We start from the raw sequence: 24,883 nt of genomic DNA, 5'->3' as shown, positions 1-24,883 counted from the left end.
ACCGCTGTTGTAAATAGAAGATGCTGTACGGAGGAGAGCGGCTACGGGAATCTGTGACAGGAAGCGGCCGCCAGCTCATAAGGTAACAGGAGCGGCGGCCGTGGGGGGGAGGGTGGCCTACACTGGGGCACATGGGGCGTTATACTGGGGCACATGGGGTGTTATACTGGGGCACATGGGGCACATGGGGCGCTACACTGGGGCACTATTCTAGCTATACGGGGCACATGGGGCACTATTCTAGCTATACTGGGGCACTATTCTAGCTATACTGGGGCACTATTCTAGCTATACTGGGGCACATGGGGCACTATTCTAGCTATACTGGGGCACTATACTAGCTATACTGGGGCACATGGGGCACTATACTAGCTGTACTGGGGCACATGGGGCACTATTCTAGCTATACTGGGGCACATGGGGCACTATTCTAGCTATACTGGGGCACTATTCTAGCTATACTGGGGCACATGGGGCACTATTCTAGCTATACTGGGGCACATGGGGCACTATTCTAGCTATACTGGGGCACATGGGGCACTATTCTAGCTATACTGGGGCACTATTCTAGCTATACTGGGGCACATGGGGCACTATTCTAGCTATACTGGGGCACATGGGGCACTATTCTAGCTATACTGGGGCACATGGGGCACTATTCTAGCTATTCTGGGGCACATGGGGCACTATACTAGCTATACTGGGGCACATGGGGCACTATACTAGCTATACTGGGGCACATGGGGCACTATACTAGCTATACTGGGGCACATGGGGCACTATACTAGCTATACTGGGGCACACGGGGCACTATTCTAGCTATACTGGGGCACATGGGGCACTATACTAGCTATACTGGGGCACACTGGGCACTTTACTAGCTATCCTGGGGCACACTTGGCACTATATTAGCTATACTGGGCTTAGCCACTGTGCTTGCTGTGCCGCCGCGAATATCCAACGCTCCCCCCCCCGGGCCCCAGAGAAAATTTTGGACGGTTACCGGTCCCCGGGCCGAAAAAGGTTGGGGACCCCTGGTTTAAAGGGCATTTTATTGCCAAGGTGTGAAAACATCACCTAGGAGAAAACGCAGGAGACTTTAATTGCATATATGGGTCCAGGTCTCATACTACATGGAAGTTGTAAAATTGGCCATTCAAAATTGGATGTGTGTATCAGGCTTCAATGGTTATAAGAAGGCAAAACCATGCTTTAGCCACTGTGCTGCACATTCTATTACAGAAAACATATGACTAATGAGTGGTTGATGGTGTTTGCTGTTACCTGGATATTGCAAGTTATATTCTTTTAATCATCCTCAACAATTCTTCCTCTTAACTATGTAGATGCGTATGGGTACCTTGGTTAGCACACTGGTGGTTTTATAGGGCAGTGAGACCACCCTCAAAATCATTATTGCTAACTCTTTAAGTGGAATTTAACTTTATTTGTGTGTGTGTGTGAGCAGAAATAGAGCGAGGAAGGTTTAGGAAATCTGTCAGGTTTGTTTTGCAGTCTGTCTGCCACAGGGTAGAAAGAAAAGGCAAAGGTACCTACAATTATCATAACTGTTTCTGGTAATGTTCAAAGTGTGAATGGCTCTTAAATCTTCCCCATACTACTAACAAATAATGACAATATTAAAGAAAAACAAAAAACAAAATTTTGGTGATTATTCATGAAAAGTTATGTTGTGATTTTGCATATAGTTAACAGTATGCTTATAGGCTCTTTACAGAACATCCATCACATTTTTTTCACCAGCTACAAGTGGAGGAAGTGAGAGTGGCAGCCAGCTTCATTTAACTTTGTTGCTATATCTGTGCTTTAGCTCTGGTCTGGTACCAAAATCCCTCGTAACATAAGTGCTTGAATCCATTTCTGAGGTGTTTTGACGCAGCAGTTCTCTCTGGATGCCGGTTGGTATTCTTTTGAAAATTCAAACTCAGCTTTGCCAAAACTACCTTGGTGGCGCCAAGGCAGCAGGTGCTAAGGTAACATGCCATTTATGTAATCCCCACACTTTTCATTTTGGAACCAGTGATTTCAGTGCAGGCATCACATGATCTCAACACCAGGGATTTAAAGCAGATCCGAGATGAAAAACTAACTATAACAAATAACTTGTCTATATATCTTATCTAAAGTTTAGATAGTTTACACAGCAAATCTAGCTGCAAACAGCTTTAATAGATACAAATGTGATACAATGACAGCAGCCATGTTGTTTGTAAACATTACACAGAGGCAGGCTTATCTGTATCTTGAGCAAAAAAACCTAATCCCCCTCCTCCTCCCTTCTCCGCCTCTGAAATCAATGGCTAGTAACACCTCCTCCTCCTCCTTCCCAGACTGAGCTCCCATGAGCCCTTTCTACTGCCAAGGCTCTCTAAAAACCTGTGGGCGTGGTTTATTTAGTTTATAGGGAATTCGTATTAAAACAAAAACAAAACATATTTGGCTTGAGGAATACCCTATAAACAATAGGAAAGGAACACAATTATGCAATGAGTAAAGGTTCACCTCGGATCCACTTTAAATGACTGCCTATGCCAGATAAGCAGATAAACCCATTTGAAAGTACAGACTGTAAACATTATGTCTGCTTCCATGAATCAGGAAGTAGAAACTGTGCAGATTTATTTTAGGATTTGTATCAGCTGTAACAAAGAGATGTTTTTTGTTTAAAGGTTATTATGCTGTTGGGTATTTTTAAGAGCAGAGAGGACGTTCTGAGTTCAGGTCAAAGTTGGGAGGTCAAAGTTAGGTGAGAAGTTAGAGGTATATGGCGGTTGCTGCTTTTATTTCCTATTTCCCTTTTGGGTCTAATTGGACCATACCTTGTAAGGGTTTTTAGCCTTCCTGTGGATCAACAGGGATATGTGAGGGAGCAGGCTGGAGTTGTACTTTATTTTCTGTTTGAACTCGATGGACGTATGTCTTTTTTCAACCCAAACAACTATGTAACTATGTAACCTCCCTGGCAGTGCATTACTGTCTGGATTTATGGGTCTAAAAGCAGTAATTTTTTTCAAGAATTTTAAGCCTCCAATTCTTAAGTCTTAAATCACCAAAATATATCAGAATAAAGGCCTGGTAGACATCCTGCATATTAATAAAAGACTGGAACACAAAATTGTTAAAATAATAAAATGTATAAATAAACAAAAATAGTGAAACTGTACAAATAAGGCACCAGACTATACAGTAGGTACATATATACCTAATATACCTCCCGCGTGTGGTATATTTTGAAACGGAATGGCACAGAGGGCAACATCACAATCGGGGCAGTAGAAGCGTGGTTCCTTTTGGACTTTTTTTCCCTTTGCTATGTGTCTTAGGCGGCCGACAGAGAGTAGTCAAAATCCAGGCTGAGGTCGGTGCAGACGGCAGGCAGAGAGTAGTCAAAACCCAGGCAGAGATTGGTGCAGGTGGCCGGCAGAGAAAAGTCAAAATTCAGGCAGAGGTCAGAACAGGCGGCAGGCAGAGAGTAGTCAAAATCCAGGCAGCGGTCGATGCAGGCGTCAGGCAGAGAGTAGTCAAAACCCAGACAGAGGTCAGTACAGGCGGCCGGCAGAGAGTAGTGAAAACCCAGACAGAGGTCAGTGCAGGCGGCCCGGCAGAGAATGGTCAAAATCCAGACAGAGATTGGTACAGGCGCAGGCAGAGAGTAGTCAAAATCCAGACAGAGGTCGGTGCAGGCTGCAGACAGAAAGTAGTCAAAATCCAGGCAAAAAGAAATAACAACAAGGCAGAAACACTTAGCTCAGAAGTAGTTGGGAACCAAATGACTTTATTGTTAACATCCTGTGCTTTCAAATAAGCTTATCTGCCATCTCAGCCATGGAGGTAAGGTGACACAGTGGAGAGAACAAATTACAACGTGTGATTAGAGACAAATGAGGAGGAATTAGACAGGCTAAACTCTCTATATACATGCAGGCAGCATTTCTCTCTGTTTACCTTGTATCCTGTGCATCAAATCGGGTCCAGGTGGGGGAATCAGACAGGCTAAGCGCTCTCTATACATGCCGGGTGCATTTCTCTATGTTTCCTTCTGTCCTGTGCAGATTTGGGTCCAGAGGGGGAATTAGACAGGCTTAACTCTCCACATACATACCTACAGGGCGCATTTCTCTATGTTTTCCTTGCCCTTTGCAAAAGTTCAGGTCCACTTAAAATTTTTGTGCCACCCCCAGACGTCAGGCCGCTCCGCCGCACACCACCACTCTGCCGACCTGATTGGCCGCTGGGATCCCGGAACAAGAATGGAGGTAAAGGGGATGCTGGCAGCTGGGGAGAGAAGCCTGGAGTCCCGCTGATCAGCGCTGATCGTGCGTGGAACCCAGACAACCAATAGGAGCAGCGGTATCAGCCAGCCCGAGCTTTCAGCTCCTGCATCCTTGCCCAAGCTCAGCTTGGGAATACTGCCAGGAGGGTTACACAATACCAGTTGCCTTGCAGTCCTGCTGATCATTCTGACAACAGTAATGTCTGATTCACCTGAAACAAGCATGCAGCCAATGAGCTTGTCAGATATTTGTCAGAAATACCTGATCTGAATGCTTGTTTAGGATCTATGGCTAAAAGTATTAGAGGCAGAGGATCAGCAGGTGTGCCAGGCAACTGCTATTGTTTAATAGTAAATAAGTACTATAAGTTCCCTTTAAGAGTTACGGAAAAGTCCATTTTCCACTGTCTGCAATATGAAAGATAATCTTTGGATTCCCGTGAATGGATTGTTTTGCAATATGGTGTTCTGGTGGATAGTGCTTTTATTCCTCCTTCGCCCCTCATTTCCTCTCTCGCTGTTCTCTTGGTTGAGGCAGGAAGTGAGGCATGTCCCCGCAGCAGCATCCTGACAGAGGTTACACTCCTTTCTATTCTATCCTAAATTGAACAAAGAGCTTCTGTTGGAGTTTTGTTTTTGCCTCAGCTACACATAATAATGGGTAGGGATGAGCTTGTATCATACCAAGCTAAAATTCAACCAACATCCCGATGTGTGTGTTTGTGAATACTGAGGGCGATGCAGATTTTTCACTTTGTTTGCTTCAGTGAGTGATGCTATTGTAAAAATACATTTCTGCACAGTTCCATGCTAATTCAAATGATGTAATATTTCCCTGATTTTATTTTGCAGCTTGCTAGTTTACTAGAATCTTTTTCAAAAAACTAATTAAAAAGTGAGCTATATGCCTACATCAATGAGCAGCATTACGTGTGAAAATAATGTTATATTGAATTTCTTTGATGTCAGTGTTGTGAAGCAGCAAGAAAACTATACCGATGCTGCAGATTTTATTTCCTTTTGCATTCAGTAGTTCTTTTTTTTTTCCTTTAGTACATTCGAACAAGGAAGGGAAATTTAAGTAGCAGGTTATTAGTTAGTAGTTATTTGAACATGAAGCATAACTCTAAACTCATTTGTATTACTAGAACTGCGCAGAGCTTGTTTTTATCATTGTACAAAAAGTTCTTTGATGAGCTGATGTCACATAATCACAATAAAATAATCTGATTGGAAGCCCGGACACCTTCTACTTCCTGCATCATAGTAGACTATAGGCTGCAATCTTCTTGGACGGTTCAGACTGTGCCCCATTCCTTTAGGCTGGGATCATAGTGGGCATTGCATTCCCTGTAACATTCAGAACTTTTTTTTTCATAGATTGGAGTGATGATTAAGGTTAGCCTTTGGTAGTGGTTAAGGCTAACAGTGGTGGGGGGGGGGGGGGGGGTAAGGTTAGCCGTGAATGTAGTAGTTAAGGCAAGCCTTAGAGCAGGAGTGGTTAAGGTTAGCCGGGGAGGAGGGGGAGGTAAAGTTAGCCATGGGGGGTAGATTAAATAAAGGCATCAGAAGAGGGAGGGTTCTGTGCAAGAATAGGGTTATGTTTAGCTTTAGTAAAATATTGTTTATTTCTTACCAATATTTTGCTATCATTATATGCACTCTTGAGTACAGTATCGGTAAATTTACGGATATTCTACTATTGGCTGTTCTGTATGTCCAAATTTTTGGGTACCCTTTTATGATGTATGCCTTAAAGAGAATCTTGGGTGGCCTGGAATATAAAAGAGAGCTAATTACCTAGGTAGAGGCTTCCTGTGTTCTCCTCGCCCCTAGAGCCGCTCGCTGGGACCTCCTGGAAGGTCGTGGCCACACTACTCTTTGTGCATGAGTGCAGTATGGCTGCGCTTATAAGCAGGTAGCATGGCCACAATGACATATCCAACCAGCTCTTGTTGGATATGTTTCAGGGGTCCAATGCTCAGCAGGATCCACAGGCTTCCCTCTTCCTAGGTAAGTATCTATCTTTTCTAGTCCCAGTCCTTCAGGTACACTTTAAGATCTGAGCAGAAGAATGACTAATTTCCAGCGTTAGCAGGCTCATGCACAGAGCCTGCTGCTAAATTCCACAACTCGGCTGATCAAGACTTTTACCAGCAGAAGCCTTATTTCAATTGAAAAAGTAAAGCTTAAGCAGTTTGATTACTTACCTATTAGATAATATTTTTCAGAATGCTTTTTAGAGACCCACAAGGTGAGAGTTGACTGTGAACTGTAATGCTCTCCACTTCAGAGCCAACCCATGGAGACACTCTGATACTTTCTGAAAATGTCTAGTGCTTCTGCAGTCTTTCATATCTTACATCCCTCACATCTTACATGTAACTTAAATACTGCTATTGTTTTCAACCATCAGATCTTAACTAGTTGTAGCTAAAATATTTCTACCTTTCAGCTTGGTACACACTCTCAATAATTGTCACCGGAAATAGTATCTATAGGTTGTTCTAGGCAGCGTTTTTTGAATAGTCCCTCTATAGACGCACTGTTTGGTTCCCAGTGTGCTGTGGGGTGGGCAGCAGAGCAGTATTAAACAGGAGCTGTCAGCCATACTATCTCAGACCCCCCCCCCCCCCCACAAATATACGTAGATAAATACTTGCTCTACTTACATAACATTTGTATTGCACTTTCCACATTTTGATTTTAGTGATTTTGAAGCCAATCCTGATGTCATTTCCTGCCCTACTCTCCTCTGCATGATTTGCCCGCCCTTCACTATAGAAAGTGCATTGTCTCAGCATGAGAAAAATTGGCCAATCAGAGAGGAACAGAGGCGTGGGAGGGTAAAACAGGAGGGAAAAAGGCTTCAGCCAATCAGGCTGCATTAGTTAAGTCGGAAGGGAAATAGAGAAGCAAAAATGGATAACCCAGCATGCCCTGCAACTTCCTTTTTGTGTACCAAATATTGGGCTTGATTCACTAAACCGTGATAACTCATACCATGGCTGTTTTTGCACGCATTTTCATGTTTGCGCACGATCGCGAATTTGCACGCACAATTGCAAATTTTCGCACGAAAACCCGAATTTTTACTTGCAGCCGATACAAATGTGAAAATGCGCGTGAAAACGGCCAACGGCTGTGATATGAGTTATCGCGGTTTAGTGAATCAAGCCCTTTGTGTGTACCAAATAAGAGTCAGGTAAACTGGGGAATGATCATTTATCAACAAGAAAAGTAATAGTGGTTTTAACTTTTCGATTGCCTGGTTAGCATCCTTATTACTTGTATACCAGATAAAAATAAAGAATTGATTTTTTATTTTATGCCTGACAGTTACACTTTAACCAAATCACCAATGTATCAATCCATGCCATCTGCTACAGTTGGGGGAGTGGACCAGAAGTACAAGCTTTCCTTTTGAAATCACCAGTAAGGCCTAGTGCACACCAGAGCGTTTCCGCTGCGGTTTGCGATCTGCCTGCGGGTGCGGATCCGCTAGGGTAATGTATTTCAATGGGCTGGTGCACACCAGAGCGGGAGGCGTTTTGCAGAAACGCATACTCCCGGGCTGCTGCAGATTTTGGATTGCGGATGCGTTTCTGCCTCAATGTTAAGTATAGGAAAAACGCAAACCGCCTGTCAAACCGCTTGGTATAGCGTTTTTGGAAGCGGATGCAGATGCGTTTTTTGTCAGAAGCTGCTCTTGCAGGTCAAAGTGTACTTCCTTGAAGCTCTTGTACTTCCTGTTGTTCTGCTTTTCATGAGGGATTGCAGAGAAGGTGTGTGCAAGATGTCTGGCACGTGGTTTACCACAGAAAATTTAATAATTAAGATACAGAATTGTCCAGAGCTGTATGACAAGACATTGCCTGGACACAAAGATCATCAAAGGCTGAATGACATCTGGAGAAACATTGCCCATGAGTTTCTGGGTGAAAAATGGGATAAATTGTCACCAAAGAGTCAAGATGCAAAAAGTGAGTGTATTTGTTATACATGTGATGTTAACTGTTTTAAGTTGAGTCTTTCTGCACTGTGCTTACAATATGTGAAGACCCCTCCCCTGAAAGGTTAATTAGCTACCCATAAGTGTCATTACCACATGTCTCTCTTGCAGTCTCTGTCTCTGTATAGCCATCTCTCAATCGGAACAGCACGTACATGTGTGTGTATGTATGCACATGTATTCTGCATTGGGTTGTTATAGTACAGTAAAGAGCATGATCATAGATTAACACATACAAACAGGTTGAACTAATTTTTAATAGTAAACTAAAGATCATAATGTAATCAAATTAAATGTCAACCTGTAATATTTACATACATATCGGTTATGGCACAAAGTAATCAGCGAGTTTATCTCGCATTTGAATAGCAGAAATAGGCCCACGTAAGGTAGAAGGGACAACATTTTGAAGAGCACTGGGTGGAATCTCCTCCTCCTCCTCTGTGTTCATGCCATCTAATGTTCTGACATAATTGTGTAAAACACATGTGGCCTTCACAACTGCTATTGCATACTGTGGTTGCATTTTTAGGGCAGTATGATAAATTCGCCATTTGTTGGAAAGTATGCCAAAAGCACATTCCACCACTTGCCTGGCTTTGGTAAGGCGCTGATTAAACAACATTTTTTTCTGAGACATATCTCTTTGGGCATAAGGCCGCATAACATGTTCGGATAGAGCAAATGCCTCATCAGCCACAAACACACACGGGTAAGGTGGGTGTTGTGTGTCAGGCCAGGGTCGTGGTGCTGGTAAGGTCATTTGGCCAGTTAGGAGTTTCAAGCCAAATCTGCTGTGTTGGAAAACTGCAGAATCATGGGAACTGCCGTAAGCACCCACATCCACATATAGAAACTTCAAATTCGGATCCACCACAGCCATGAGCACAAGAGAGACATATTTTTTATAGTTGTAATACAAACTGCCAGTGGCTGCAGGCATAACAATATGGACATGTTTCCCATCCACTGCTCCTAGGCAGTTAGGGAATTGATGCTTTTCCCAGAAATGCTGAATATTAGCCTCCCACATAGGTATATCAGGAGGTGGCATAAATTCTGGCTGCAGTGTTTTCCAGATCAGTTTGCAGGTGTCCAAAACGAGGTACTGGATTGTAGATCTTCCCATCAGGAACTGATAATGTAGTGCTGCATATGTATGCCCTGTTGCCAGAAATCTGAAAAGTAATAGAGAAATATTTGTTTTTTTTTCAAAGTTGGTCTCCTGCGCAAAAGATGGAAGTCTGTGCGAGACAGTTATAAAAAGGAGCTGGAGAAACAATATCAAGAATCTAAAAGTGGTTCTGGCAGTTCCCAAAGAACAAGATATAAATTCTGTGGGATTCTGGAATTTTTGAGAAAACATCATGAGTCGGCTGAGTAAGTATGGCGCAAATGTTAACCTATTACATTTCTGCGAAAAGTATCCGCTACAGCTGTTATTTACATACAAGTCACACAATGCATTGCAGGAGTGTGATAGACTTAATGTGATTCACTGCAGGTCAATGTAAAGTAGGCCTTTGCTTAATATGATTTTTGAGTAAGCAATTTGTAATGCGATTATCTGTCAGAAATCTGGTAGGATTTTGTGGACAAATACCAGTTGCCTTACACTCATGTGGATCTATTTGCCTGCAGTAGTGTCTGAATCACACACCACGAATAAGCATGAAGATCATACATTAATACTTCACTTCAAACATCTGATCTGCATGATGACTCAGGGGCTGTGCCTTAAAGGGGAACTAAGGAGAGAGGTATATGGAGGCTGTCGTGTTTATTTCCTTTTAGACAATACCAGTTGCCTGGCAGCCCTGCTGATCCTCTGCCTCTAATACTATTAGCCATAGCCCCTGAACAAGCATGCAGCAGATCAGGTGTTTCAGTGGTTCAGACTTATAAGTCAGATCTGACAAGACTAGCTGCATGCTTGTTTCTGGTTTTAATCAGATACTACTGCAGAGAAATAGACCAGCAGGGCTGCCAGGCAACTGGTATTGATTAAAAGGAAATAAACATGACAGCCTCCATATACCTCTCTCTTCAGTTCCCCTTTAAAGTAATACACACCACATTTCTGCAGGAGAGACAGGCAACTATGATTGTTTTCCAGTTACACATGTGCATCAATTACATTTTCTATTTCACATCACTGGCCACTATAACAGTACTTAATTTTTCTCTTTTACTTTACATTAGAACTGAAGATAGCCTGCCACCTGATCATGATCCTGAGGAGGCGGAAATAGATGCTGGCCACAACACAAGTAGTGACGTCGAAGTGGAAGATTTGACTCCACAGGATGGTGACACAGCTACACTGGATGAGAGTGACTCTACAACAGCTGATCAAACACAACCCAGTACACTAACTACTAGGCCACGCACAACTCACAGATCTAGTAGAGGTGTGAGGGCATCAAACCAAGGCAGGAGATTAGGAAGAGGGATGAGCAGGGCTGAATATGATCACAAGCTCATTACTTCCATTGAAAAGGCTGTGGATCATATGGAGAAGCGAGAGGAGGAAATCAAACAATTAAAAGAGCCATGCACACAGTATCTGCTAAGTTTAGTGCCATTGTTACAGAAAGTGCCACCTGATAAGCAATGGGCAGCCAGACATGCCATATCAGAGACCCTGGGCAAATTTTTGATCACTCAGAGCCAGCCAGAAGAAAATATCTCCAACTATGTCCCTCAACAACACATGCCTCATGCCACTCATCAGTATCACTCATACCCACAACCATCTTACCAGAGTCACCGTGTGTATGACCCACCTAGTTACCCACCTATGCATATGGCAAACCTGCCATATGGGCAGCAGCCTCATTATCCAATAACAGGACCTATGCGTTTTGAGCAAGCTAATAGGTATCAAAGATCAGACACTCCAGTGTACACTGATTTAGCAGCTCAGACACAGCCACAAACTACTTCTGAATCAGCTCAACAAGCTTTCATTCATGACACTGGTAGCATGTCTGATTATCTTGCACAACATGACTAGGAAGTGTGCCTTATAGGTAGTGTAAATCGTTATGTTTTATGTTAAAATTTGAAAGTTATTTTCACATACCTCAAAGTTATGAGGAGACGCTCCGTTGGTGTTATTGCACGGCGATAGTTTGTATCTTGTCGTTGAAGGGCATCCTTCAATTTGGTCAATAGACAATCAAAACTGTCAAAAAGACAGATGCATATGTTATTTGCTGATGATGTTTGTGATATCAAAAAATTCTTTGGTGCACATATACATTATGTTTGTGCAAAACAAGTATCATCACAACATGGCCTAAAGAATTATTTGTGCAACCACTACCAACAAGAAATAAAAAAAATCGCTGGCCACAAGTGTCTTTACTGAGTTTCAGCTGTTCATAGGTGCATGACATTGGTATAGGTAGAAATGTGTGTTACGTGGGGTTAGTACCTTAGGTTATTGATCAAAAATGAACGATGCTTATATACTATAGTAGTTACTGGGTACTTAAAATAAGCTATAGGTGTTAGGCAGTGTATGCATAACACACCAGGAACAAGCATAATGGTAATATTAGTCTTTTAATGCATACACCTGATTGCTGAGTGTGTTGGTTTGTACATTGGAGTCCAACAGAGTGTGAAATAAGGCTCAGCAATGGCTAAAACATTAATTATTTAAATAACAAGAAAGACAAATGGTACAGAACAAACAAAACACATCTTACCTGCCCACAGACATTCTGGTGTAGCCAAAGAATTTGTCTGGATGCTGCCTCAAGTCACGATACAGTGTCTAAAATTGACCCTTCCTGCGCCGCTGTTGCAGTATGGGATGCACCCAGTATCTCCGTGTCCTTGGCCTGCGTCTCATATATGCTGCTACACATATTAGTAATAGCAAATCAGGATACATTTTCTCTAACAACAAAATCTCCTCACTCTCAAGCACTATGTCACCTCTCCTCAACTAACCCACAATGCTGTGAAGGACCACTCCCTTTTTATATTGGTGATTGCCCTTTAATTCCTTTATTTGATCCACATGTCATCAATATATCTACTTTTAACCCTTTGGTTCAACTTTTTCTACCTCTTTCCTTAAAAAACGCAAAACGCTACAAAAACGCATGCAAAACGCTAGCAAAACGCAGCTAAATAATAAGACAAAGCGTTCCAAAATCCGCTAGCGTTTTGCGGATCTGCTAGCGGTTTTTGGTGTGCACCAGCCCTGAGTCCACTCCCACTATCATATGACAAATGGTAAAACCCACTGTGTGACCCTGCAACCGGAGACGTCATATCAGAAGAGATCTTAATGGAGGAGTTGTGGCTAAGTGAGCAACATAAAATCTCCTAATACGCTGAGCACTCCCATCCAGGTGGCAGAATTCGGGATTAACATATCAAAGCTTCTACCAGCTGACCAATTTTCTGCTCATCACTAATTGTGACCAAAAATCCATTCCTTTGAGATGCAGAAAAAGCCAAGCTTCTCACCTATTCACAAAAACACAAGGACTGGGGTACAGAAAAATGGCATTATGTGTACTGGATTGATGAGATAAAATTGGAAATATTTGGTCAGAAACGACTAAAGAATGGTACCCAGATATGGGCTGGTTTACATTGGGAAGCCTCCTCGTGGCGCCCCTGGATAGTGCTAATGTAGCATGAACTAATTCCCGCAGGGCGATTGTTTTGCGGTTTTGGTTTTTGACCCTGCATATTTAGGCATGCGAAAGCAAATGCATATTTGCATGAGCAATGTCTCGTGATTAGCCAATAGGCCAAATTTGCAAAGCCAGATTTGTCAGGTTCACTTGGTTGATGCACATATTTTCTCTCTGGTGTAATTATGGGCTGGTTTACACTTGGGCACTTTTGAGGAGCGTTTCAGCATTTTGTTGATCGCCAGCGATGAGCAAGCAATGTGACAAATGTAACCCTATGGTAGAGGTGCCCACACCTTTTCAGCTTGTGGCAGTCTTTTAGTGATTACCACAAGCCGAATGTCAATTAGATGCATATCATAGAGTCCTCTTCAGTAAGCCAAATAGAGCAGTGTTTGATTAAATAGAGTCACAATATCATGCTTAAAATATCATGCTCAGTGTTTGGCAAAATTGTAATCAGCAGTAGCACATAATGCTCCTAAATGTATGACTGCCCACCTTGCAACATCATAATCTTCTACCCTCGCTGTGCAAAACTTGAGGGCCGCATATCACACTAAGCTCATCCAAGTGGAAGAAACAGAGAACGATGCATGCATCACTCAGGTGGGTGGTATGGGATCTACCCGGAAGTCATTTTCGATCTACCGGTAAATCATGATGTACGTTATGGGCACCTCTGTCCTATGGGATCATTCGCACTGCAGCGCTTGCAATTTCCATAAATCGCAAACATGCTGCTTGCAGCATTTTGTGGCATTTGTGATTCTCATTCTCTTGAACAAGAATTGCAAAATGCAGATGCTGAAAAATTGCTGTAAATTTGCGCCACTAGGCAATTGCGTTTTGCAATCTGAATGTGAACCAGGCCTAAATGTCAACAGACAGCAGTAAAGCATGACAAGTGCTCCCTGTAACTATGATGTACAGGAGGTTTATTTTCCATTATGGGATACCAACAAGGGGCATTCAAAAGTTTCAGCATCATTGTGCAACACAACAATGAAACAGAAAATACACAGGCAATATCTTAAATAATTAGCTGCAGTGAAAAGAAGATCAAGTAATTTTACTAAAGATGGTGCGGCTAGCAGAGTGAAGCAGGCAATTTGGGTGCTGAATGGGCTGTGGAAGTTTGGGCTCCGCCCATGTTAATAGCTGTAATTTGCTCTGCAGAGTATCTGTACCCATTCAAAGGATGACAATTGTATCAATTAGGATAAAAAAAAAGCTGAAAGAAGCCTGAAAATAGCACCACTCAATTAAGATACAAAGAAATTAACAATTTTATTCAATCCCAATTTTGCACATCACAATTCATGATTCTAATTCATAAAAGTTATCATTAAAAAAATCCCCATAAAACACATTGCTTAAATTCATATAAGCAAATAAATGTGTACCCCTAGACTTCCTCACTGTGCCAAACGAAAAATAAATACACGTCAACCTCATGAATAAGTTGACCCCAAAAACTGATCCTCTTAAGATGGAATATTTTAAAGACGCACATATAAATCAGTCCAGGAAAGTGAATTGATGCAAATTGGGAAAATGAGGGTTACTGACTGCACTTGGGGGTTAGGAGAGGTTAATGTCTGCACTTGGGGATGGGGATCAACCCTTCCTGGCCCCCCGTTTCAGGCAGCACCTGCCCACCCCCACCCTTGGTAATCAGTGTGGCCAAAATCTATCCCCTCTTCCCTCTAATCAGTGCAGCTAACCCTCCTCCTCTGCCCCCCAGTAACTAATTATAGTCAGTACTGCCTGCCCCTCTCCCCCTTAATACCTAACTGCAGGCCAGTATTGCCCCTTCTCTCCTTAGTAACACACTGCAAGGCAGTGTTGCCCCCCCCTTAGTAACCAAATGCAGCCAGTATTGCCCCCCTCCCAGTAACTAATTGCGACCAGTACTGTACATTCCCCCAACCACCCAGCTAGCGAAGCGCACAGAACAATCCTCCTCTTAGTAAGTGGGCAACAATTCTCTTCAAACTCCTGCTGGTGCCTGTCTCTCTCTCTCTCTTCCATGTGGTATGTATACAGAGGGAAAGCAGCAGAGCAAACATACCTAGTCCACCGCTGGGCACTGTGCCCTCTGATCTCCTCTTTGCTGATGCTGGTGAGCGTGCAGTAGTAAATCTCTGGCTCCTGGTGTCATGTGATTCCCAATGTCACGTGACACTGGGAGTAGGAGAGGTACTATTAAATGCTCACTGGCATAAGAGAAGGGGATCTCAGAGGACATAGCGCCCAGTAGTGTACTAGGTATTCTCTGCTGCATTCACTCTGCATTCCTGCCACACAGAAGACAAAGAGAGCCAGACGCCCTGATGGCTGGGAGGGTGGGGAGTTTTGGAAGAAATATACTGCCTAATGAAATAGGTAACTTGCAGGAGGAGAGAGAGGAAGTAATCTGCTGCATACAGGACAGAGAGGTGCCCCAACCCTTGGCTATACAGTAGGGAATTTAGGTTGGACTCTCATGTAGGGCGACCCCTATGTTTTGACTTAGTGAGTCAGACCTAAAGTTCTCCACTTATAGCAGAGGATATATGGGTAATCATCAGTGCAAACAATGCAAAAATACTAAGGATGCCCTTCAGAAAAAAACTCTTCTGGAGCTATGCAGTAGCAGTAGGGTATTGTACCGTTTAAGCCATCAGTAAAAGCAAGACATTTTGAATCAGAATACTACCATTTATTGGCTAACCTATAAGAATAAGCAAGCAAACTTTGAGCTGTGTAGCCTATACTGCCAAAAGCTTTCTTGCTTACTCTTATTCTTATAAGTTAGCCAATAAATGGTATCATCCTGAATCAAAACTTCTTGCTTCTGGAGCTATATACAAGTATTAGTACTATTAGGTAAATGTAAAGAGCATAGTCAGAAAATGGAAAACATCACACAGAAGGTATGTTTGAGAAGGTCAAGGACCAGGCTAGACAGCAGTGTGGTCAGGGGTCGAGTCCTGTGTGAACGCGGGTGGACTACGTCCACTTACTTTTTCTTGAGCGTGGACGCCGTCCACCCTAGCAGGACTCGTACTTCTCCCCAGTTCCTTCCACGTCGGGAGCAACGGTCATGTGACACTGCTTATTATCATCTCCATTTCATTAATTAAAGCCCATGATTATTGTTATAATATGTTGCTATTATGGTTAAATACCATTACTGCTATTTTTATTATCAAATTTTGAGTTGTTCGAGCAATAAATCAGTGAACTATAGTGCTCTGTTACAGCAGTACAGAAATGGACTAGCATGTTAATAAAGTTTGTTGAGAGAGGCAAAAAAAAAAAAGAGACGGAGTCCCGGAAGTTGTGTAGCAAAGTATCAGCAAGAGGTGAAAAGAAGCACATGGGAGACAGCAGTGTAGGAAAGTGCTGGACGTGATCAGACTGTGGAAGGTGTGTGCTGTAGTCGGGACCCCTGGGAAGCAGTGCAGGGTGGACAGGACTACTTAGGGCACTCTAATGAGTGGATTTGTGCACAGAGTTATTATTTATTGATAGGTAGAAAGCCTGTTGTGGGCTTCCAGATGGTTTGGTTTGATTTATTGAAGAACAGTAGCTGGATATCCTTACTTCTGGAAATATGACAGATATTCAGCCCTTGATATACTTATATATGTTATACTTTGAGTGTATGGTTTCAATCCTGACATAACTGCAAGCGTCTCTACGCTTTTCGTCCCGCCAAGCACCAGTTAGTCAGCCACAGCCCCAGAGAGAAAAAACTCTCTCACAGCTTTAGCGCAGTTTGTTATTTATTGATTTCCTCGCTGAGCACCTGGCCGGCCAGTTTGCTCTCACAGCTATTCTGCCTGCCAGTGCCAGATATTGCCTGATATTGACCTCAGTCTGCCACTCTGCCTGCCAGTGCCAGATATTGCCTGATATTGACCTCAGTCTGCCACTCTGCCTGCCAGTGCCAGATATTGCCTGATATTGACCTCAGTCTGCCACTCTGCCTGCCAGTGCCAGATATTGCCTGATATTGACCTCTAGTCTGCCTGCCAGTGCCAGATCTATTGCCTGATAATTGGCCTCTAGAATGCCTGTACCACTGCCAGATATATTGCCTGATAATTGTCCTCTAGTCTGTCTGCCAGAATACGTCTATTTTGGAGGAACCATTGCCATATTAGCTGTATTTTGGAGGAACCTCTGCCAAATTGTGTGTATTTTTGGTGAAAAGCTGTCAGATTACCTCTATTTTTGGGGGATACTCTACGTCAAAGCTCAAACTTCCCCAGCAGACCTTTTACACCACTGCTAAAGTGTATATTTGGCCCCACCCATGACCATGCCCACATTCTGCTGCGTGACCACCCCCATTTTTTGGCACGCCGCACGTAAAAGGGGTTTTTAAAGTGAGTCCACTCACCTTTTTTCCCAGGACTAGACCCCTGAGTGTGGTGAAGACTCCCCAATGACCCCCACTAGTATTGTGGTCTTCAAACTACTTTCTCAAGAGCAGGGAGTTCATAAGCAGAAAATAACATGACTATTTAGCCTGATCACTCTTTGCCTTTAAATCAGTTTAATTCAGGTACACTCTGTACAGTTGAGGCGTATGGTCCAGTATATAATTAAAAACAATTATACCAGTTGCTAATGATCAACAGGCTAACATGAAAGGTAAATCTCAGTCATTAAATTTAAGAAAAACAGCTTTGCAAGAGGAATAAGATTGGTGAGGTAAAAGCATGCTCTACCAACCTGAGATTGCTGAAGATATTTTCATGTAAAAATATCACATTGAGATTTAAGTGTTTTCAACATATTTTATTTTTTGTTTTATGATGTGACTAAATGGAAAAAAAATGCTATTTGGGGTCTTCTTTCTTCTCTGAAGTATGTAAAAATATCTTACATGAATACTGATTTAATTTAGGATGTGCTGGGCTTATGCATTTAGTGAATTGCTTACTAATAAGTAATAATAATAAAAAATAATTGCATTGGCTTTATATGCGTCCTAAACTTTACAACATATTTTTCCTAAGACTTTTGAAATAAACCATCCACAAATGCAGGGCTGCAGGGTAGCAGGCTGATGTGAATGGAAGGGAATGAGGGAGTTTTCAGCATTTATTGAAACAAAAAAGTGCGGTAAAGTCTATCTCTAGGCAAATCTGCCGGCTGTTGTGCAAAACTGTTGGCTGTGGAACTTCTTCAGTCACTAGTAAATAGTAGATAACATCAGACTGATGTCAGAATTCCTGATCTGCACATTGCTGATGCTGAAAGCCCTGAAGCTAGAGAAGCAGGGAACCTGCATTTTCAGATGGTCGACTGAAACAGCCTTCTTTTTCCGTCATGACAGGACTGCGATGGAGTAGGAAGTTCTTAGTTTTTCCTGAGCAGCAGCAGTCAAAATTGGCTCAGGATTTCTCAATCGTACATAAATCGTGTTAAAATTCACAACACATAAGTTACTTGAGTCATGTGGAATATATCATTTTCTTTGAAAAGTCGATTACAACCAAATGCATTTGATTCATTGTCTAGGCGGGTGTCTATGCTCATCCCCCCACATCACATACATACATATGCACATGTATTATACAGACAGCTGTATGCCTGAGCGCACAGTCAGTGGGGTGTAGCTAGCCCTAAAAAAACCTGGACAAGAACGCATAGGTGTTTTTCACAGTATACAACTTTTGGCAGGTATGCTACCAATGGTGTGTGGGGTTAGTGCTATAACCATGCGGCAGTGATGGAAGCCAGTGTTATTTCAGAGCCGATAGACTTGCTTGCATACATCGGCCTACTTTCCCATACACAATTACTGGTGATCACCTCACACACCAAAATTGTTTTACAACTCAGCTGGAGCTATATATACAAGGATTAGGGAGTGCAATACATGTTTGCAGTGCTAAACAGTACTCAACATGTTTCATCTTAGTTAGATTTCGTCAGGAGATAAATAACGTGCAGAAAATAATAAATAGAGAACCCCCCACCACCACAGCATCCCCCCAGCAGCATAACACTCAAGTCAGAGCTGAGGCGCCCATTAAATGATGGGTTTTTATATGTTCATGGTGTCATGAGACCCCCTCCCATTCGGGGTGTGGCTATTGTTCTGCCAACCTCTCAGTAATGAGCCATGACTCTCATGTACCTGTAATTCATTAGGCTGGGTTTGATGAGTCCTGTACCCTGCATAGTATAGAACAGCGTGCTTCTGTGCAGGCCAGACGCTGATTTCCCAGTGGATGTGATGTGATGTGCTTGCGTACTTCCTGCCAAACATGTGCATATGTATGTATGTGATGTGGTGGGGATGAGCAAAGACACCCGCCTAGACAATGAATCAAATGCATTTTTATTATTATTATTTATTGTATTTATAAAGCACCAACATAATTTGCAGCGCTGCACAATAGATAAATGGGTTAACATACAAGGTAGGACATACAGGAAACTCACAACAAAACAAGATTATGCAAATGATTTGATAACAGTACGGTGTCATATGTCAAAATAGAGACTGTTCTAGTCCACAAGAGGGGTGATTGTCAGTAAGATTGCATAATCAAGCTGGAAACACTAGGGAGGAGGGCCCTGCCAGAGGCTTGCAATCTAAAGGGTGGGGGTGGAGACAATAGGTGCATCTGAGGGTGTCTAACAGAACATATTATGGTGCTGGTGTAGGGGGTATGCGAGCATGAAAAAATGAGTCTTGAGAGCTTGCTTGAAGGTATTAAAGGTGGGGGCGAGTCTGATGGCTGGTGGGAGCGAGTTCCAGAGAGTAGGGGCATCCCTGGTGAAGTCCTGCAATCGTGCATGCGACTGAGATATGCGTGGTGTGACTAGGTCATTGGAGGATCGGAGGGGGCGGGCTGGTATGTGCCTGTGGGCCAGATAAGAGATGTAGGTCGGGCAGGTCTTGTGCACTGATTTGTAGGCCAAGCACAGGATTTTGAAATTGATCCTAAAGCTGATGGGGAGCCAGTGTAGGGCTTTACAGAGCAGAGTTGTAGAGGCGCTGCGATGAGAAGAATGTATCAGTCTGGCTGCCGCATTCATTACCAATTGAAGTGGGGCAGTACGGTTAGAGGGGAGGCCAGACAAAATAGAATTGCAGTAGTCTAGGCGGGAGATGACAAGGGCATGGATAAGGAGTTTAGTGGTGTCAGGGGACAGGTAGGAGTGGATTTTGGAGATGTTGCGGAGGTGGAAGTTGCAGGATCAGGCAATACCTTGGATGTGGGTTGTAAAGGAAAGTTCAAAGTCTAGGGTAACGCCTAGACAGCGGGCTTGGGAGGTAGGGTGGATGGTAGTATTTTCGATAGTGATGTGCACATCTGGAAGGGGTGCAGCTGTGCGGGGTGGGAATATTAGAAGCTCAGTCTTGTGCAAATTAAGCTTCAGGTACCTGGTGGCCATCCAGGAGGAAATGGATGTGAGGCAGGCGGAGACTTTGTCCATGGTAGAAGAGGAGAGATCTGGGGTGTGGAGATATATCTGGGTGTCATCGGCATACAGGTGGTAATTGAAACCCATGGAGGAGATGATTTTGCCAATTGAGGCAGTATAGAGTGAGAACAGTAGTGGTCCTAGGACGGAACCTTGAGGAACACCAACTGAGAGGGGTATAGGAGTGGATGAGGAGCCATTGAAAAATGTTGTAAAGGAGCAGTTGGAGAGGTAGGAGGAGATCCAGGCTAAGGCTAGGTCCTGAATGCCCATTAACTGCACGTAGTGGAGGAGGAGGGAGTTGTCGACAGTGTCATTTGGATGTAATCTACTTTTAATTGAATATCAAGGAAATTGATACATTCCACATGACTCAAGTAACTTATGTGTTGTGAATTCAACACGATTTATGTACGATTCAGGAATCCTGAGCCAAGATTGACTCTCGTGTTGCATTCCTGTTTGAATGTATTTTGACCTCCGTTCAAGGCTTGGAACTCTGGGAGCACACTTCTGTGTGCAGAAAACCAAGAGTTTTCTGCCATGTGCGTTTTGTATTTTTCTCTGCATTTTGAGAAATAGGTTTTTGTATGTGTTTCTATTTTGCTTTTACATGTTCCATGTGTTTGCATTTTGAGGTTTGTTTTAATAGTCTGCCTTTTCAACCATTGAAAAATATAGTCCCGTTTTTCGTTTTGCAAGAATGCATGCAAAACGCGTGTTTGTGCAGCTGCATAGGAAAGCATTGTATGCAGATTGCACACTATTTCGCCAGTTGGATTGAGTAACCACCATTTGGTAAGTGCTTTTGAAATAATGAATATCCTGAAAATCCCTCGGGACTATTCCAAGACCTGCCAGCTCTGCCAGATTTTTACTAGCTAATGTAAGTGACAGCAACATAGGATACAAGTCATTTATAATGCATTTTACTCAGGCACAGACAAATGTACATCTTATATGTATGCTACACATGGATTTTACATTTTACAATTTTTCTCAAGAGTGGATCTTTATCTTCATTGTCTGGTGGTCACAGGTAAGAGGGGAAATAAAAAATGTTAGGTTGTGGAAAAACTAGGCCCTCACCTTCTGCAGGGTCCCATAGCAGCTACACTCCTAAAGCCTAGTCATGTGAAAATGAATGGGAGTTTATTACCATTGTTGGGGGTCTGTCATCTAGTTCACTGTTAAAGACACTCTGAAGTCTCATAAAATTCAGGGCTTTATTTTAAAAATCTCTTTAACATCAACGCCCTAACTAAAATGCTGCATCCCCACGGCTGAACACTAACTAAATCACCCCAAACTCCCCAGCAAAAATCCACGACTTTCTTGGTCGTGGATTTTGCTGCTGGAGGAGGCAGAGCTTTCAGCTGCAGCTCTGCCTCCATGCGCGTCGATCCGCACGTATCTCCGCCTCTCCCCGCCCTTCTCAGTGAAAGACGACTGAGAGGGGCGGACGGAGGCTGCGATACGCGATGGACGTGTGTAGAGGCAGAGCTGCAGCTGAAAGCTCTGCCTCTTCACAGAAGCACTCCCCGCAATGTGCCTGCGGAGTTTGGGGGGATTTAGTTAGTGTGCAGCTGCGGGGATGTAGTGTTTTAGTTAGGGTAATGATGATAAAGAGATTTTTAAAATAAAAACCAGAATTTTATGAGGCTTCAGAGTCTCTTTAAACACTTGAGGACCACAGTCTTTTCGCCCCTTAAGGACCAGAGCCTTCTTTTCCATTCAGACCACTGCAGCTTTCACGGTTTATTGCTCGGTCATACAACCTATCACCTAAAGGAATTTTACCTCCTTTTCTTGTCACTAATACAGCTTTCTTTTGGTGCTATTTGATTGCTGCTGCGAGTTTTAGTTTTTATTATATTCATCAAAAAAGACATGAATTTTGTCAAAAAAAATGACTTTTTTAACTTTCTGTGCTGAAATTTTTCAAATAAAGTAAAATTTCCTATACATTTGAGCGCGAAAGTTATTCTGCTACATGTCTTTGATAAAAAAAAAACATTCAGTGTACATTTATTGGATTGGGTAAAAGTTATAGCGTTTACAAACTATGGTGCCAAAAGTGAATTTTCCCATTTGGAAGCATCTCTGACTTTTCTGACCACCTGTCATGTTTCTTGAGGTGCTAAAATTCCAGGATAGTATAAATACCCCACAAATGACCCGATTTTGGAAAGAAGACATCCCAAAGTATTCAGTGAGAGGCATGGTGACTTCATAGAAGATTTTATTTTTTGTCACAAGTTAGCGGAAAATGAAACTTTGTGACAAAAAAAAAATTCCATTTCTTCTAACTTGCGACAAAAAAAAATGAAATCTGCCACGGACTCACTATGCTCCTCTCTGAATACCTTGAAGTATCTACTTTCCAAAATGGGGTCATTTGTGGGGTGTGTTCACTGTCCTGGCATTTTGGGAGGTGCCTAATTGTAAGCACCTCTGTAAAGCCTAAAGATGCTCATTGGACTTTGGGCCCCTTAGCTCAGTTAGGCTGCAAAAAAGTGCCACACATGTGGTATTGCCGTACTCAGGAGAAGTAGTATAATGTGTTTTGGGGTGTATTTTTACACATACCTATGCTGGGTGGGAGAAATATCTCCGTAAATGACAATTTTTTGATTTTTTTTACACACAATTGTCTACTTACAGAGATATTACTCCCACTCAGCATGGGTATGTATAAAAATACACCCCAAAACACATTATACTACTTCTCCTGAGTACAGCGATACCACATGTGTGGCACTTTTTTGCACCCTAACTGCGCTAAGGGGCCCAAAGTCCAATGAGTACCTTTAGGATTTCACAGGTCATTTTGCGACATTTGGTTTCAAGACTACTCCTCGCGGTTTAGGGCCCCTAAAATGCCAGGGCAGTATAGGAACCCCACAAATGACCCCATTTTAGAAAGAAGACACCCCAAGGTATTCCGTTAGGAGTATGGTGAGTTCATAGAAGATTTTTTTTTGTCACAAGTTAGCGGAAATTGATTTTAATTGTTTTTTTTTTTACAAAGTGTCATTTTCCGCTATCTTGTGACAAAAACCAAATGTCGCAAAATGACCTGTGAAATCCTAAAGGTACTCATTGGACTTTGGGCCCCTTAGCGCACTTAGGGTGCAAAAAAGTGTCACACATGTGGTACCGCCGTACTTAGGAGAAGTAGTATAATGTGTTTTGTGGTGTATTTTTACACATACAGATGCTGGGTGGGAGAAATATCTCTGTAAATGACAATTATTTGATTTTTTTTACACACAATTGTCCATTTACAGAGAGATTTCTCCCACCCAGCATGGGTATGTGTAAAAATACACCCCAAAACACATTATACTACTTCTCCTGAGTATGGCGATACCACATGTGTGACACTTTTTTGCAGCCTAGGTGCGCTAAGGGGCCCAACGTCCTATTCACAGGTCATTTTGAGGCATTTGTTTTCTAGACTACTCCTCACGGTTTAGGGCCCCTAAAATGCCAGGGCAGTATAGGAACCCCACAAGTGACCCCATTTTAGAAAGAAGACACCCCAAGGTATTCTGTTAGGTGTATGGTGAGTTCATAGAAGATTTTATTTTTTGTCACAAGTTAGTGAAAAATGACACTTTGTGAAAAAAACAATAAAAATCAATTTCCGCTAACTTTTGACAAAAAATAAAATCTTCTATGAACTCGTCCTACACCTAACAGAATACCTTGGGGTGTCTTTTTTCTATAATGGGGTCACTTGTGGGGTTCCTATACTGCCCTGGCATTTTACAGCGGGCCCAAAACCGTGAGTAGTCTGGAAACCAAATTTCTCAAAATGACTGTTCAGGGGTATAAGCATCTGCAAATTTTGATGACAGGTGGTCTATGAGGGGGCAAATTTTGTGGAACCGGTCATAAGCAGGGTGGCCTCTTAGATGACAGGTTGTATTGGGCCTGATCTGATGGATAGGAGTGCTAGGGGGGTGACAGGAGGTGATTGATGGGTATCTCAGGGGGTGGTTAGAGGGGAAACTAGATGCAATCAATGCACTGGGGAGGTGTTTGGAAGGGGGTCTGAGGGGGATCTGAGGGTTTGGCCGAGTGATCAGGAGCCCACACGGGGCAAATTAGGGCCTGATCTGATGGGTAGGTGTGCTAGGGGGTGACAGGTGGTAACAGGAAGAGATTGATGGGTGTCTCAAGGTGTGATTAGAGGGGGGAAATAGATGCAAGCAATGCACTGGCGAGGTGATCAGGGCTGGGGTCTGAGGGCGTTCTGAGGGTGTGGGCGGGTGATTGGGTGCCCTAGGGGCAGATTAGGGTCTAATCTGATGGGTAACAGTGACAGGTGGTGATAGGGGGTGATTGATGGGTGATTGATGGGTAATTAGTGGGTGTTTAGGGTAAAGAACAGATGTAAACACTGCACTTGGGAGGTGATCTGACGTCGGATCTGCGGGCGATCTATTGGTGTGGGTGGGTGATCAGATT

At 42.9% G+C, this 24,883-nt stretch overlaps 2 protein-coding genes across 3 annotated transcripts in view; both read left to right on the top strand.

Annotated features, from left to right (window-relative positions):
- The window catches only part of TMEM132B (transmembrane protein 132B), a 799,707-nt gene that overhangs the window by 197,362 nt on the left and 577,462 nt on the right, over positions 1-24,883 (top strand). The gene's annotated exons all lie outside the window — the stretch shown is intronic.
- LOC137561976 (uncharacterized) lies at positions 8,091-11,322 on the top strand. Its single transcript, XM_068273323.1, has 3 exons — positions 8,091-8,277; positions 9,524-9,686; positions 10,509-11,322. Exons 1-3 carry the CDS (start codon positions 8,091-8,093, stop codon positions 11,320-11,322), a joined length of 1,164 nt encoding a protein of 387 aa, XP_068129424.1.

This window comes from Hyperolius riggenbachi, chromosome 1 (genome assembly GCF_040937935.1).
Source record: "Hyperolius riggenbachi isolate aHypRig1 chromosome 1, aHypRig1.pri, whole genome shotgun sequence".
In the NCBI taxonomy this organism is placed as follows: Eukaryota; Metazoa; Chordata; class Amphibia; order Anura; family Hyperoliidae; genus Hyperolius; species Hyperolius riggenbachi.
Note: the sequence above shows the minus strand (reverse complement) of the source record. Positions and strands in the feature narration are given on the sequence as shown.